This window comes from Leguminivora glycinivorella, chromosome 4, assembly GCF_023078275.1.
Source record: "Leguminivora glycinivorella isolate SPB_JAAS2020 chromosome 4, LegGlyc_1.1, whole genome shotgun sequence".
Classification (NCBI taxonomy): Eukaryota; Metazoa; Arthropoda; class Insecta; order Lepidoptera; family Tortricidae; genus Leguminivora; species Leguminivora glycinivorella.
In genome coordinates this window covers 11,296,020-11,313,818 of record NC_062974.1, presented here as the reverse complement: position 1 = coordinate 11,313,818, position 17,799 = coordinate 11,296,020, and the positions used below count along the sequence as shown (strand labels likewise).

The 17,799-nt window shown below is 40.2% G+C and overlaps 2 protein-coding genes across 5 annotated transcripts in view; one reads left to right on the top strand and one right to left on the bottom strand.

The window, feature by feature from the left end:
- Positions 1-17,799, bottom strand: part of LOC125225345 — an 82,216-nt gene that overhangs the window by 60,432 nt on the left and 3,985 nt on the right. The window lies entirely within an intron of this gene.
- On the top strand, positions 1,698-12,463 carry LOC125225346. 3 transcript variants are annotated; one of them, XM_048129014.1, is made up of 4 exons: positions 2,290-4,294; positions 4,394-4,484; positions 5,552-11,208; positions 12,218-12,463. In XM_048129014.1, the coding sequence occupies exon 3, from the start codon at positions 6,871-6,873 to the stop codon at positions 11,149-11,151; it is 4,281 nt and encodes a 1,426-aa protein (XP_047984971.1). In that variant the 5' UTR covers positions 2,290-4,294; positions 4,394-4,484; positions 5,552-6,870; the 3' UTR covers positions 11,152-11,208; positions 12,218-12,463. The 3 variants fall into 3 exon arrangements, with proteins under 3 accessions (XP_047984970.1, XP_047984971.1, XP_047984972.1); XM_048129015.1 differs by lacking the exons at positions 2,290-4,294; positions 4,394-4,484 and having other exon boundaries at positions 4,912-6,176; positions 7,193-7,196; positions 7,655-11,208; XM_048129013.1 differs by adding an exon at positions 1,698-1,784 and having other exon boundaries at positions 2,792-11,208.

The following is a 17,799-nucleotide window of genomic DNA, read 5'->3' as shown; positions in this document are numbered from 1 at the left end:
GCGATTGTGTATGAAAATTGAAAATTTTACTTCGCGACTTTGACTATTAGTAATAAACTTCTTTGACCGGCTATGTTTGACAATGCTCTCATGTCTGTAATGTCAGTTCGATATATTCTCCCATGGTTCTTCCCAAGTTCTTGTAACGTTCTTCTTTCTAGAATTTCTGCCTAACCTATTAGTAAAAAAGTGTTAACGTTATTCATATTTACCTTTTTTACAGTTCATTCAACTTTATGGTTGATAATTATATTCAAATAGTCTCGTGCAAAGAACTAAAGTGCGGTTATTCTAATGCGCCTATAAGTTTCCGATAAAAATAATACATTAAGCAGACGTTTCATTTGATGATACCAGTTTTTGTCGGAGCGGTCTCTAGAGTAACGGGACCGAGTCTCGGGTACACTTTTAATCCTATATCCGTGTCTTTCTACACTTGTGTTTACATAAGAACCGGCTCCGGGCCTTCTGTTAGGGGGTCATGGGATATAATTCGTTTTGATCGGTCAAACACCCCGTGCATCTATCAGCTGTGCCTATACTTTATTTTGATGAAGATGGAAATGTTAAGGTATTGTGTTATTTTACTATTAAAACCAGGACTTACTTAATTATTTCTTAATATTATTGATGACTATCTCCATAATATAAGTAGAATAGAATCATAATAATACCTACATGCATTTGTGAGCTGTTGTATAGAACGTGTATCAACTTTATCAACTGTAAGTATTAACGCAAATATGAAATAGAAATAAGCATAGGTAGATATCAACGGAACATGCACAAACTGGTATACCTGTGGGGTGGCCATGGCCACTTAAGCTTAATAAGACCCCTCTTTAAGTGGGAGTGATAGGCTTGGGAAAGTTTTTCACTACCAACCCTATTAAAGTAGAGGTAAGTTAAGTACAGTCAAGTGTAAAAATATGGGTAAGAGAGTCGGCCTATCAGTGGAGAGCATCCAAACATTTAAACAACGCTTTGAATCAATATTTTTTTATATTTTATGAGCTAAGTAACAACCGTTCACTCTCAATTGCTGCTTCTATATGAATGCCCCTTTGAAGTGTCTGTTTTCCTTGACATTCTTATACTGTTCCAATTTTAAATCAGGGACTGCCAGTCAGCGACCATGACTGCTGTAAAAGGTTTCATTCTGAATGCGAAACCTCTTACATATCCCTCCCCTTATGTTAGAAGCAGCCATTGTTCACAATACTACACCCTATCCTATCCTATTCTACCCTAACTACCGGTTGGCCCTACCTAAGCCAGGCCCCCCTACACACAAAAAAAATCTCCTAACACCCAATAGTGACAGCCTCATTCAAGGTAGCCAACATCTAACGCTCTTTGCGTGGTTGCCTAGTCCACGGTTGAGACCGCCATAATTTGGATAGTTGGACTATAGCCAAGGTCCTCGCAAATTAGTCAGATATGGACTATGGTTAGGAAAACCAATGGCAAAAACCTAACCCCTGTCCATCGACTAAACCCTTTTATTTTGAACTTTCTGACAGCTAATTGTCTGTGGCCATGACTAGATGACATTGACATGACAGCTGTTAGCAAATTCACCTAACTTCAAGTAAAAAAACAAGGCAAAACGTTTATTTCACATGAAAAAACATAATAAATTTTGAAGATGCCGATTCTTGTTGGCGGTGGCGTTGAAGTGGGGGCTTCTCATGGCCGCCAATGTCGCGACCAACGCGAAACTATAGAGCCCCAAGAATATTCCCCTGCGGCAACACTGGCGGCGCCCTCTGGGTGGAGCCATAGTAAGTATCTCAAAGTTGTCAAACTACGTGCCACGTAGACATTCCACGAGGCGCGAGAAACGCGCCAGTACTTAAAAGTGTAACACACAGTGAAGTGATCCACGTGCTATCCAGATATTGCAGAGACGACTAAAGCTAAGTATTTATTTATACTTGGTGGCTCACAGTGGTGTAATGGTATCTCTTACAATTGTTTCCATATCTAACTAAAGGCTATTACCTCGATTATCTTAGTAACAGACAAGGCGCACTAAAGGTGCCACTAGGTGCCGAGTTGTCTATCTAAATAGTAAGTATGGTACTCAATCCTGGAAGACTAGTTCTCCAGAGGCGCAGCAGACAAGGCACGCTAAAGGTGCCGGTAAGTGACAGGTAGACACACTTAGAATAAGCATGCATGCTCAATCATGGTGAGACCGCGGCGTGCTCGGCTCAGCCCGGGGGTCGAGGTCGCCGGGGGTCGAGGGGCACGTCGGCGGCGTACCTGGCTCAGCCCGGGGTCGAGGTCGCCGGGGGTCGAGAGGTACGTCGACGGCTCACTGTTCTCAATCCTGGTAAGACTAGATCGCCAGAGGGTGAGGTGCAAGTCCACGGCGTGCTCGGCTCAGCCCGGGGGTCGAGGTCGCCGGGGGTCGAGGGGCACGTCGGCGGCGTACCTGGCTCAGCCCGGAAAGACGAGGTCGCCGGGGGTCGAGAGGTACGCCGACGGCCCTCACTGTTATCAATCCTGGAAGACGAGTTCTCCAGAAGAGTCGGTATGATAGGTACGAGGGTGTTGACAGTTCAGCACGTCCTCACACCCGCCGAGCTCCAGACAGACGTGCCGTAGTGTGGCGGTACGTCTCGACTATCCACTTGGGCGTGTAGGCGTCCGAGGAAGATGTATTTGGTGTACCCTGTCTGGTTGAATAAGATCAATCCTTAGTATGAGTAGTATGACGATGATGTATGTTCTAAGGGACGGTTGTTAGGAGAATACCATATTCATGAGCACTTAAAACCCACAGATCACGGAGTGACAATCAGCCGCCGTAACATAAAAGCAAGCGAAGCAGATCAGAGGCTCACCTGGCCCCGAGAAGGTTGGGACAGCGTGAGCGTGGATGAGGAATCATCTATAGAAATGTCAGGTATGTATACCATGCATTCTGTTTGGTGGTCAGTATATATATTGACCACACACACACAAATAAGTTGCCATCCTTCTCCTTTACGGACTCGTAAATGTACCGTAGGCGGCTAGGAGAGGGGTGGCGACAATTGGTGGTTAGTGCTGGGATTGAACAGATATAGAATCAAGGCATAACCTAAAATGAATGCAAGGTATACTATCCTAACATTAAACGTATTATTCTAAGAAAAATAACATGTGTGTGTCAATAGTAACAAAAATTGCAAGATTTGTACTTTAAGTACACGTGCGGAATCATATAATTACAGGGTCTGGTTCAACATCAATTTTGGCTCATTTAGTTATGAAAGTTACTTCAAGAGCTCAATAAGTGAAGACTTTTAAGAATAAAGTAATTTCATTGACTGTGTAATACGGCAGGATATGAGAAAATACATCATGGCGTACTCTCTCGGCTAAAGGATGGTTTACTTACTTATAAGATACATTTTATTCCCCGTATAAGAAAAAAGGCTCAATTGTTATAAATAATGTTTAAAAAATAAAAGTATGAAGATTTCAGTATTCGTCCGAATTTATGAAATTAAAAATTCATTATTCAAAAATAAAAGGTCATGTTATTGAACAAAGTTGCTTCAGTTGCTTCCGGGATACGTCACGAATACGTCTCTGATTGGCCAAAAGCGAAACATGGCGGCCATCGCGCCATCGCGGCGGCCATAGCACGAAGTAGTGTTGCTACAGTTACAGTAAGAAGATTACCCGAAATGTCGGGAGAAAATTACGACTCGAAAGGATTAACCGGATAACTTCAGTGAAGAGAAGAAATTATTTTACAAACGGATTCGACTTGGAAGGCAGTAATGAGAATTTTCTTATAAGATGAATGTGTAATTAAGTCAAACGGTCATACTGAACTGTGTATAGATATAAGTCGGTAAGAATTTTGTCTTTGTGTTCGTAATTATATTGGATTGATTAGTATATAAGCTAGAAGATCTTTTCAGGGATAAGAAGAGAAGCACTAGCCTATGGTATACTGCAGGTATATCTTATAAGTCTTATAAGACAAGCGTAAAATAAGAAGGGGCAGAGGAATTTTCCGCTTTGAATTTTACTTGATACATGTGTGTTAAACTTAATTAGAATTAAGATTTTAGTATTAAGTATTTGTATAAAAGTAATAACGATGCATCTAAAAGGACCGAAGAAGAAACAAGTTACGGTTAGTTTATTCGTTAAATATGTCAGAAATCAGGGAGTTCTGACTAAGGCTGGCAACACTAATTCCCGTAGAGAATACGCTTTACTTTGAAACTTTGTTTACGGAGAAGCTGCAACAGCGCTGGTTCCCAAGAAGTTTGCATCCAGTTTATAGGTAAGATGCAGTTGTTTTGTACAATTTCAAGTGCTTTATAGAAGAATTAAATTGGTGAATGAGTACGATTATTGAAAATATGTGTATTTTACGTCATAGGAAGACAAAAACACGAACCGGCCTCCGTGAACCATCACGGACTCGACACATACCACCGGATTAGACGAGAAAAGAGAAAAGAAATTCCTCGGTAAGTTTTTAAATAACTACTTCGTCATCACATGAAGTTTGTTCAAAGAAAAACCAATCGTCAGCTAATTTGCCGTAAAGTTAGCGAAAACGACCTCGTGGTTTTTGCAAAGAAACATGGCGTGTTTAAAGTTCTAAAGTAGAAATAAAGTTAGTTAAGTAAGAATATTACAGTCAATATTCAAGTTTTAACATCCGTATTACGTTTTATTAGAGATATCTTGAATATTTTGACATTGTACTTGTTATTGGCGAAGATTAACTTGGATGAAGAAATGTATTTGCAGCGGAGTCAAAATGGCGAATTCTAGTATTCTTTAAAAGTTTAGAGAAGCTTTTAACATCGTGAGATATTATGTTATGCATATCTCGCATATTTTTCCTGAACTCACAATGTTGTTTACTTATTCCTTAAAGAACTTTGAGAAAGTTTTTTTTATGTTGATTGTGTGTATATGTGAATTAACATCTTCTTTACAGGTTTAGTATAAGAAGTGAATTTGTGTCAATAGTGTTCGTTAAAATACGTCATACAAATTAAATACAAAAATAAAACAAATGAGTAAGCTGAATGAGTGAAAGTGACAGTGCAAAGTTATATTATAGTTACCTGCGTGTAAACGTCAACGTTACTGACAAGCACTGATAAGAAGTGATAAGTCTTAACATAAATTTGAGTTCAATAACATGTCTGTGTGTATGTTATGTTTACAGATATTCCAATTTTCTTTAGTGATATTCAATTTAAAGTGAAATAATTTAAATTTGGAAATAAAAGAACTCATTAATTAAATTAATTTTAAAGTGAAAGTATTAAAGTTTCAAATAAGAGTCCTCATAAATTAAATTAAATTTTAATCTTTTGTTACTTTTAACTATTGAGTGTTGTTTTCCATAATAAGAATAGATTAATAAAAAATAAACAATTCCTCATTTCTAGTAGCATTCTAAAATAATTAAAGAAAATGTCAGAAACCTATCCTTGTGAAGGATAATTAAATAGACTTTTCCCAATAAGAGTTTTAATAAAAGATACTAGTTTATAGTATATATTTCTGTACCTTCCAGGACAAGATGGACGAGATTCTCTTAATCAGACTTCGAATCACCAGTGAAAAAATTGGTGCTGAATTGGAAACAATACCCAGTACGGTTCGGTCAGAAAACATAGGACAGGCTCAGGTCGTCTATAACAGACTGCAAGCTGCAGTGAATAGGCTCAACGCTAATTTATCAGAATACTTTCGTTTAGCTACAACTCCTGCATCAGATGAAATTTTCTTGATTAGTGGCCAGCAGCTTTTAGCAGAAGAGACTTTAGCAGAACTCAAGGCGAAGATCGACCAAGTCACCGTATCCCGTGAGACCCAGGAAAAGCCGCCTGAAGTGAATTCCTCTTGTCGACTACCGAAACTCCAACTACAGGTTTATAACGGGGATGTGCTTTCCTGGTGCGAATTTTGGGATAGTTTTAGCAGCAATATCGACTCAAGAAACTTACCTGATGTAGACAAGCTGTCTTATCTTAAAACTTCAGTGACGGGTGATGCTAAGAAAGCTATTGATGGCCTGCCTACCACTAACGGAAACTATAAGATAGCGGTCACTCTACTAAAGGAACGTTTTGGCAAGAAAGCTCATCTGATTGATGCCCACTATGCTACATTATACAAAATCGAAGCGGCAAAAAGCAGCGCAGAAGATTGTAGAAGAACTTTCAACGAGGTGGAGCGCAATCTTAAAATCCTAGAGTCTCTTGGCGAAAACACCAACCACAACCATCTTCGTTTCATGATTTTGGAGAAATTTCCTTCGGATTTAATATACGAAATAAAGTTGAAAATTCAGAATGAGTCCACACAAGAACTCCGGGAACAATTGAATAAAATTATCACTGCAAAGGAAGATGCAGAGAGAATTGCTGGAAGGAAACGATCACATGAGGTAGATGACAGCACTGTCGGTACCCTGCATGTGAACGCAAAGCGTGCGAAGAGAATGCATCATTTCCAACAGGGAAATAATACCTCAAATACTCAACATTATCAAGGAAGTACTAATAGAAAAGGACTAAATAGAAAAGGAAAATTTCAAAGGGCCAATGAACCCAAAAAAGGAAGCAAACCGAGCGTATCTAATGTTGCAACATCTGCTAACAGATCTGCAACTGTTAACCCAAAGGAAAAAGGGAAAATCTTAGGTTGTATATTCTGCAACGGCAAACACCGCAATTATACGTGCCAGGACGCTTCTACTTTAGAGGAAAGAAAGAAGCGGTTGACCGGAAGATGCTTTATATGCTTTAGGAAGAATCATCTTGTAAAGGACTGTAAGGAAAACTGGACTTGTAGACTTTGCCCAGGAAAGGAAAGGCACAACATGGCCTTATGCCCTTCAAATTTTCCAAAGGATCCCAAAACAAAGAAACAGTCTTGACTATTTCAGAAAGAGGAATCACCACTCTACAGACAGCTGTTGTTTATGCTAACCCCTTAGGTGATAAGAATAATGTATTGTGTAAATACCGTTTAATTTTAGACCCAGGGTCTCAACGTTCTTATGTCACATTTCAAGCGGCCAAGGAGTTGAAGCTTCCAGTCGAAGAAGAAAGTCTCTTGACAATTTTCACCTTCGGTGAAGATCCTCCGAAGGAAATACATAGTCCTATAGTGATTCTACAGTTAGTAACTAGAACAAATAAGAAGATAGTTATACAAGCTAACTGTGTCCAACGCATTTCAAGAGGATTCATCCCAAATGTCAAGTTACGGGGCGTACCCGAGTCTTATGTACTGGCGGATGATGGTTCTGTAAGCGGACAGGTGCAGATTCTAATCGGAAACGACTACTACTTTAACATTATTTATGAAACTAAGATACAACTAGATAGTAACTTGTTTCTAGTGGATTCTGCCCTTGGATGGATAGTCAGTGGCAAGACGGAACCACAGCTTGAAGAGGAATCATATGTAGTGACTTATGCTCAAACTTGTATTGAAACGAAGCTTCATCAACCAGATTCACCTCTTTGTGATGGAGACATTAAAAACCTTTGGGAATTGGAATGTATAGGAATTTGTGATTCACCTAAAGCAACAAGAGAAGAAGAAGCTATTAAAAATTTTAATGAAACTACAGTAAAAATTAACAATAGATACACGGTAAGCTGGCCATGGATAACTTATCCGCCTGACTTACCTAATAACTTTGGAATCGCCTTTGGGCGTCTGTCAAGTTTACTGAAGCGCATGGACCAAGAAACCTTAATGTCATACGACGATACATTTAAACAACAATTAGCTAAGGGTATAATAGAAGTCGTACCCACATCAGGAACGTCAACTGGTAACGCTATTCACTACCTACCCTTCCATGGAGTACGTCATCGAGGAAAACCTATGCGAATCGTGTATGATGCTAGTTCCAAGAGTAACAAGAACACCAAGAGTCTGAACGAGTGCTTATACAGAGGACCACTCATGCTTGAAGACCTTACAGGGTTACTCATCAAATTCAGGACACATCACATAGGATTGACGTCCGACATAGAAAAGGCGTTTTTACAGATGGCATTACACGAGAAGGATCGTGACGTTACCAGATTCTTATGGCTTAAAGATACCTCTAAACCAGTATCTCAGGATAACCTACTTTACCTAAGATTCTGCAGAGTTCCATTCGGCGTGATATCTTCACCGTTTCTACTGAATGCGACTATTAAAGAACATTTAAATAATGCAGAAGATCAGCATGTCAGGCAGAAAGCGAATGACATATACGTAGACAACTTTGTTTCAGGCTGTAGTACTACAGCTGAAGCAATAGAGCTTTACAAAAGTTTAAAAGGATCTTTTCAAGATATTTCAATGTCACTCAGGGATTGGAGTTCTAACTCCGAAGAATTCATGAAGATGGTCCCTGATACATGTAAAGAAAACAAGATAAAAGTACTTGGCTTAGAGTGGGACATAAAAAAGGACACCCTCCAGCTGAAGCCCAACCTCCAAGAGGAAGCAGTCACAAAAAGAGGAATACTGAAGACTATCGCATCAATTTATGACCCGTGCGGTTACGCGGCACCTCATACATTATCAGCTAAACTTTTTCTGCAAGGACTTTGGAAGGCCGGAGTATCTTGGGACTCACCATTATCAAGCGAGCTAACAGAAGAGTGGAACATCATCCGACAGAACCTAGAAGTCATAGGAAAGGTATCGGTGGATAGATGTTACATGAAGACACCAACGGAAGCGAATTACCAACTGCACTGCTTCACAGATGCTTCACTACAAGCCTACGCAGCATCGGTGTTTCTAGTCTGTGGCTCGAAGAAAAGCTTTATCATGGGTAAATCCCGTCTGATACCAACCAAGGATCAAGATAACCTCAAGATACCCCGTCTAGAACTTCTGGGAGTACTGATAGGCTGTAGACTGATGAAGTTCGTCCTTAAGTTTCTGCAACAGAAAATAGTAAGACAAGTCTTATGGACCGATAGTCAGATTGTCATCGAATGGTGTAAGTCTAACAAACTACTTCCTCCCTTCGTTGCCAGACGAGTAGAAGAAATCAAGACAAACAAAGACCTGGAGATAAGATATCTACCATCAAGCTTGAACCCAGCAGATGTAGGCACAAGACCCCTTCGTGCAGAGGAGGATAAGGAGAAATGGCTGAATGGTCCGCAGTTTATAACAGAAGATCCACAGAAATGGCCAACCACATCCGGCAGTGAGCCAACCAGTTCTCTTCTGACAGGGGAGGGTCTTGGGTTCCAAGAAGACATAGAGATGGTCGATAAAGAAGATCCAGTTGTTAATGTCAACCCGATGAAAACGGAGGAAATTATAACACCAAATGAAGTGATAGGAAATAATCAGTCAACAGACGACAAGCTTCATAAATTAAAAGAAATTCAAGCTAAATATTTTCCTCTAGAGGTAGAAGGAAAAGAAACCAATCTAAGTCGAAACTTAGGAGTATTCAAGGACATTGATGACCTATTGAGATGCAAAGGTCGTATGAAAAACGCAAACTGGTCGTTCGACAAACGATACCCTATACTCATACCAAAAGAGTCAGATTTCACGAAGGAAATTATAATGAAAACTCATCAAGAGAACAAACATGTAGGTGTCAGCCACACGCTTGATAAAATAAGAGAAATGTATTGGATTCCTCAAGGAAGAAGTAAAGTCCAACGGATATTAAAGGGATGCCCTGAATGTATGAAACATGATGGAGGACCTTATAGACTACCAGAAACCCCTGCTCTTCCTAAAGAGAGAGTCAATTACAGCTCTCCTTTTACGTACGTTGGAACAGACTACCTGGGACCACTTCTAGTTAACAACGGGAATGGCAGTTGTAAAAGATGGATTAGCCTTTATACATGTTTAGCGGTAAGAGCCATTCACCTGGAAGTGGTAAAGGATCTAACAGCGGAAGAAGGTCTTCTGGCCTTAAAAAGGATGATATCAGCGAGAGGCGTGCCTACCTTAATTACATCTGACAACGCAGCTCATTACAAGTTACTTTCTGAAATTCTTCAAGACCCATATTGCATAGAAAAGGAGATTAAATGGAAATTCATACCGCAATTAGCCCCATGGCATGGAGGATTTTACGAAAGGTTGATTGGCTTAACCAAGAATTGTATGAAGAAAACCTTACAAAAACACTTATTGAATGACAGCCAGCTGGCAACAACAGTTAAGGAAATAGAAGCAGTACTTAACACAAGACCTTTAACCTACGTGGATTCAGAACCTGACCACGTATTAAAACCCTCAGACTTTCTTACCATGGGAAAATGTATCGTAATGGAAACGTCGAGCATGGATCCTATTACGTCACATGGGACAGTAACCAAAGACAATCTAATTAAAGGTTGGAAGAAAGCGCTCATCATTCTACGAGAATTCAAAGAGATGTTTGAGAACAGGTATCTCCTAAATTTGAGAGAAAGATACTCCCATCATCCTAAGGAGCCTAGAGTGACTTCAAAATTAACGCCAAAAATAGGTCAGATAGTGCAAATAAAAGGCGACACGAAGAATAGGATCAATTGGAAAGTTGGGAAAATAGTATCTTTAAAGGAAGGCGCCGATGGTTTATGTAGAGTAGCCACGGTCCAAGTAGGAGATACAATATATACAAGATCTATCGCGCATCTCTACCCGTTAGAGATCGAAGATGGAGAGGAACAGTGTAAACAAACGTCACATGAAGAAAGCGTAGAAGAATCTGTACAGGTTCCTGACGTCCCACATCCAACAAGAAGGGACGACGTGATGAAAGAATCCACTAACGACGTTCTTAAGACTTCTGAGCAGAAATCTTATCAATTAACAGAATTAAACGAGTCAGAAGAAATACCGTCTGATTCAGTCTTATTAGAGCCTGCATCTAGTCAGTTACACGAGCCTGAGCCTAAGTCCATACCCGAACCAGACCCACTCGCAGTCAAAGACATGACGTTCTGCGAGAACACTGATCCTGAAACGCACCACCTAGAGAACATCGCGTCGGCTGAACATCACGACGAGTCCAGACCTAAGAGAGCAGCGGCGCTTCGTGCTCTTGAGAAGATTAAGGAGTGGACCAGCAACTTAGTCGCAGTTTTGCTGCCTGTAGTGGGGAGTGTCGCGACCAACGCGAAACTATAGAGCCCCAAGAATATTCCCCTGCGGCAACACTGGCGGCGCCCTCTGGGTGGAGCCATAGTAAGTATCTCAAAGTTGTCAAACTACGTGCCACGTAGACATTCCACGAGGCGCGAGAAACGCGCCAGTACTTAAAAGTGTAACACACAGTGAAGTGATCCACGTGCTATCCAGATATTGCAGAGACGACTAAAGCTAAGTATTTATTTATACTTGGTGGCTCACAGTGGTGTAATGGTATCTCTTACAATTGTTTCCATATCTAACTAAAGGCTATTACCTCGATTATCTTAGTAACAGACAAGGCGCACTAAAGGTGCCACTAGGTGCCGAGTTGTCTATCTAAATAGTAAGTATGGTACTCAATCCTGGAAGACTAGTTCTCCAGAGGCGCAAGCAGACAAGGCACGCTAAAGGTGCCGGTAAGTGACAGGTAGACACACTTAGAATAAGCATGCATGCTCAATCATGGTGAGACCGCGGCGTGCTCGGCTCAGCCCGGGGGTCGAGGTCGCCGGGGGTCGAGGGGCACGTCGGCGGCGTACCTGGCTCAGCCCGGGGGTCGAGGTCGCCGGGGGTCGAGAGGTACGTCGACGGCTCACTGTTCTCAATCCTGGTAAGACTAGATCGCCAGAGGGTGAGGTGCAAGTCCACGGCGTGCTCGGCTCAGCCCGGGGGTCGAGGTCGCCGGGGGTCGAGGGGCACGTCGGCGGCGTACCTGGCTCAGCCCGGAAAGACGAGGTCGCCGGGGGTCGAGAGGTACGCCGACGGCCCTCACTGTTATCAATCCTGGAAGACGAGTTCTCCAGAAGAGTCGGTATGATAGGTACGAGGGTGTTGACAGTTCAGCACGTCCTCACACCCGCCGAGCTCCAGACAGACGTGCCGTAGTGTGGCGGTACGTCTCGACTATCCACTTGGGCGTGTAGGCGTCCGAGGAAGATGTATTTGGTGTACCCTGTCTGGTTGAATAAGATCAATCCTTAGTATGAGTAGTATGACGATGATGTATGTTCTAAGGGACGGTTGTTAGGAGAATACCATATTCATGAGCACTTAAAACCCACAGATCACGGAGTGACAATCAGCCGCCGTAACATAAAAGCAAGCGAAGCAGATCAGAGGCTCACCTGGCCCCGAGAAGGTTGGGACAGCGTGAGCGTGGATGAGGAATCATCTATAGAAATGTCAGGTATGTATACCATGCATTCTGTTTGGTGGTCAGTATATATATTGACCACACACACACAAATAAGTTGCCATCCTTCTCCTTTACGGACTCGTAAATGTACCGTAGGCGGCTAGGAGAGGGGTGGCGACATATTTACAAATAATTATCCTTTTTAACATTAGGGATAGGCAAATGACATTTTCTGTCACAAGTCGTTTTTCCTTTGAAATAATGTACATTTTAGTTCACTAATCACAATTATTCCGTAAGTTCTACAATATAATGTATAATTAAAAGATTCAAACTAAATTTACATTGCCTATCTAATGTAACCTACATATCTAGGAAGATTTACTGCATATGTGTATGATTAAGTATATAGGTATGATGGAGCTGATGTTCACGCAATTTGCGTCGACGCCCATGGTCACCGAAGAGGAGTCGTAGAGTTTCTTGAACAACACAATCTTGATCGCCCGTTGCTCTGTTGAATGTCTCGCATTCCATTTTTACGTTAATTCTGCACAGCTATATTTTAACTACGGAATGGGTGATAATGAGTATTAGATAATAAGAAATATATCACCCGGAATAGCTCTTCGTATTGGCGACGATGGTCACTTTGTTTTCCTTCTTCTTAAAGCGCGTTTGGCTTATCGCTTGGCATGCGCTTCCTCGCGCTGTGAGGTCGGGGTTCGTTGTCTGAAAACTCTGAAACCGAAACTAGGGGAAACTTTCAGACGTTAGTGCCTCCACCATGTAAGAGAGTCGGCCTATCAGTGGAGAGCATCCAAACATTTAAACAACGCTTTGAATCAATATTTTTTTATATTTTATGAGCTAAGTAACAACCGTTCACTCTCAATTGCTGCTTCTATATGAATGCCCCTTTGAAGTGTCTGTTTTCCTTGACATTCTTATACTGTTCCAATTTTAAATCAGGGACTGCCAGTCAGCGACCATGACTGCTGTAAAAGGTTTCATTCTGAATGCGAAACCTCTTACAGTACACATGGACTAAAAGCCCAGAGCCGCCAGACATTCCTCATTTTCTCAAGGATGAAACTTTGGGATAATGTAGAGTTCGTATCGACGTTTAATGTTTGCATATTATATAGTTCGGCGCGTCGGCCTTTTTTTTGCAATAAGGTTTTTTTTAAAACTAACTTTCCTTAAATTCTGAAGGCTGATCTTTATATACCTGTGTTAGAAAAGACTGTCAGGAATTGATAATCATCATTTCCTTACCATTTGTGCCGGCCGTAGCTTGAGAAATTAGGGTAAGTTAGAGAGACTGCCTGGTAGAAGTTACGGCCGGTGGAAATGGTCGGAAAATGATGATTATCAAATCCTTACAGTCTTTTCTAACACATATATAAAAATCAGCCTTGAGAATTTAAGGAAAGTCAGTGTCTTTGAAAAAAAAAACCTTACAGCAAAAAATGGCCGACGGGCCAACTTAGGTAATATGAAGACTTTAAACGTCGATACGAACTCTACATTATATTATCCCAAAGTTTCATCCTTGAGAAAATGAGGAAGGTTTGGCGGCTCTATTAAGCTCTTAGTCCAACATCTTACTCAAAAATATGTCCCATAGCATCTTAGTTTGGTGTAATAAGAACGTAGTACCATATTTATCGATTTTTTCGACATAATTTAATAATTTTGCACTTGACTCAAATCCCGGGACGTATTCATAGGAATGGGGTTTCTCAGTGTTTATTTATTAGTACATAGTATACAATCACGCTTGTATCCCATAAAGGGGTAGGCAGAGCACATGAAATTACTCAAGTTTCTGTGCCACTCTTGGCAAATAAGGAGTTGAAAGAAAACGAAACTGTGACATTATTTATTAGTATTATGAAATATTTTTATTTGCAAACAAATGTATAGTTGCCTGCAAAGAGATCCTAATTATCCACTTTTTCACCTTATTGCATTGTAATATGATGAAAAAGTGGATACGTCTCTTGTACTGACTGTACCTAATTATTATTCACAAAGTGATATAATTGACTTAATTATTAATAATACAATAAAAACCCTAAACTTAAACTAAATGAAAAGTCTCCTTCCGAAATGTGCTGTAGATGCTGGCAGCATTAGGTACATGTGCATTGTGTATTATAAGCCCTCAAAATACTGTAGTTATTACCTGATACTTGAACTGAGAGGTAACGAAACAACACTCCGCTTGCAAACTTATAGCTTGTTGTCTCTCGCTTGTCCTCACGCATGTATTCCCAAATGGGGTAAGCACTAAGCAGAGCATATGAATCTGCTCAAAGTTTCCAGTGTCTCTCTCTCCTGCCTATTAAGGGTTGGATAGAAAACGAAATTGTGTAATGAATTAATGATACTGTACTCTGCTAAAACCATTTTCATATAAAATGTTACGCAGACGAGACTATAAGGTTTGGACTGTTAAGAAAATATCAGATCTCTTGTTAAAGAATTATTGATCAAATCTCAGAATTATCAGATTATAGAGCTATTCTTCAACTTCACAAACTCTCCACCTTAGTCAAAATAAGTGCACTGAACTGTCACGTATCTAAATAAAATTATTATTGTGAACTCATGTGAATTCTTTACTTGACTAAGTGTAGCACTGAAGGTATAATTATGTAAAATTATCACATTAAGTACTTAAATGTGTATCCTTAAAGGCTTTATCAATGTTGGTTAAATTCCTTCCTTTTTCGGTTGCGACGATGTTTTAGTATTTGATATGAGTCTGTCGACCCTTCCTGCCACGTCCATTTGCATAAACACAATCAGTGTATTGAACGCAGGGCTTCCATACATCTTCTCCTATCAATTACTCAATGACATCATGAACTAGTTATGCCACTTGTCAAGTCCTGACAGTTCGCTCACTTTTTGTCTATTAGCCGTGATATTGTCATATATTATCTACCGTGTTTTGTTTTTGCCTGATGAGGCTCGAGCAGATATTGAATAATCATTGACAATACATAGCCTGACCTCAGCTCAGGGCCGTCCTTTGCAAACATCTAAGACCAAGCGATGAATAGGTTTTTTGCCATCCCATGTTATGATACAATTTTCGTGTTCTTATTTTTTCTTAATTGCAAAAACTTTTGGCGTGTAAAACTTAATTGTTGATTTATATCGGGAAGTGGATGTTTTTAGTCATCATATTTCAATCAACGGTCTCCTTTTTTTTAACTTACAAAGAACAAGTAATCTAAGCCATCTAAAATAAGTACGTTAAAGGCTCGTATGTCTGAAATGTTTCAGTCACTTTCAGGGTACGTAGCCGAATGGCACAAACGCTCACGAAACGCTCACGAAACGAAACTCGCATAGATATCTATCTCTATCGCTCTTTCATATTGGCGCGACACAGCCAGGCTACCTTTCGCGGCGTTTCGTTTTCGTTTCGCGTCGCAGCAATGCCATTCGGCTACGGCACCAGTTCTTTAACTTAATAGTTATTCAACATAAGTACTATACCTAGGTAAGTGAAGAAATATGATTTAGGTTTCACTCACTATGAAACTCTAAAAGTTTAAAGTACCTACTGTTAGAGAAACACATTAAGTGAAATGAAACTTTCGGTAAAACCAATTAGAACCATTTATATTAGGTTAACTGCGGCTCTCGAGTAAAAGCTTACAACTTGCCTTGTTGTGTCGATTTTAAGCGAATTTCTGCATCTGTGGAGACGGTTACAGTAAACATAACGGCACGGTAGGAAATAATATTGTAAACGTATGTTCCAGTTTACAAAAGGTATGTAACTTAGTTTCCAGAGGCCGTAACACGAGTTACGCGTCGTTAACACGTAGAGCACGTTGCCTCACGGAGGCCTTGCCGGTGCATCGCAGTTACCTGTTACAGTTGACTCATAGACCATGAGCACCGTGGGAAATAATTGCTGCTTATCAGTAAGGTTCTGCCTTCACATGTTGAGCTTTATTGTCGTGTCACACCTTGGTCGCAGCTCGGTTAGACTTGCCTGACATTGGTTGAAAGAGGTTAACATTCTTAAAAGCTCAAGTCTTCAAGGCTCTAGCTTATAAATAGACTCAAAAGAAAAAGATACCCAAATACGTGCACGACGCTTTTATCCATTACAAATCAAATTAGCTAGCTGCTTCACTAAAAAACTGATTAACTGTAACTTATGTCAATATATTATCTACAGCGTTTTAAATCTTGTAGCTATAGATTAACTACATACGATAAGGAACACCCTCGCACGGCGAGCTATCTATTTCAGTTACTCGAGAACAAGTATAATATAGCTACCTATTTGAATGATAAACCTACCTAATTAGTCATGGTTTAAAGGGTTATTTTATTTAAATATATTTTAGTTTCGGTAGGCATTTATGGTTAGGTAATGTTCGATGCAGCTCTACTACACCTAACTCCTTAAAGTTATGAGTTTCCTTTCACAAAGACTGTAACAAATATTCAAATATGCAATTTCGAAGACACTCCTCAAATAGCTTTTCTGAGCTAGTCAGCGATAATTCTACCGTTAAATCTTTCCAGTTTTGTGAGCAAATCTCCGTGATTCGCTTACTCATAACCAATTGCTTTTAAAGAACCCTGCAGAGCGTATCAAAAATTATAAGAAAACCCAAGAAGCTCGGGTAATTACTAAAAACAGTTACGAGGCATGTAACTACCGCGAAATTGAAAATAATTTGTTACTTAGAAGAGCAAAATTCTCGCCTTAGAACAGCAAGTATTAATATAAATTCTTTAATAATAGCATTGAATGTTGTCCTTAGTGACATTGATACTCCATACTAACATTGTGTAGGTGGATAAATATTTGTGTTGTTCCGGATAGTCCCCATACCGTCATCGCAAGTATGCAAGAACTGCGTCGGTATTGGTAAACAAACCCGCAAAGTTCAACGTTTCCGAGTGTCAGCGTGGTTGGCTGCAGCTTGCCCAATGTCAATGTCACCTTTCCACTCCGGCGCACGTGGCCGCTCGGCTGCGCTCGCGCCGAGCGCGCTGCAGTCACAGTTCAAGGATCCGTGTAGATTCACACTGTAGCCAAATTGAGCAAATTGCCAAACTATCGGTCGGCTTTGTGTCGGTTTCGCATCAGATGATTTATGTCTAGCTTCCTCGATGATGAATAAGGTTACAAGTTTACAACGTCACCTTTTAGCATAATTTTTACATAATAATTGAAATAAAAAGTTGAATAATATTGCTACAAATAGTGTTCGTGGTATTAAGTAAGTAGTATGAGGTAATTTTGAACTACTGTATTGTATTTGATAGGCAACGTATCCATTGCCCAATTAATGTTTTTTTTTAATTTGCAAATGTATATTTACACCCAAACATTCTGCATTTAAAGTTGATACCTATCTGATACGTATGAGTATTCATATTGTTTTTATAATTTGGATTTTTGACAAAGCTTTACATAGTGACATAATGACTTTTTTTATGACAACGACCTTATTATGTTTGAC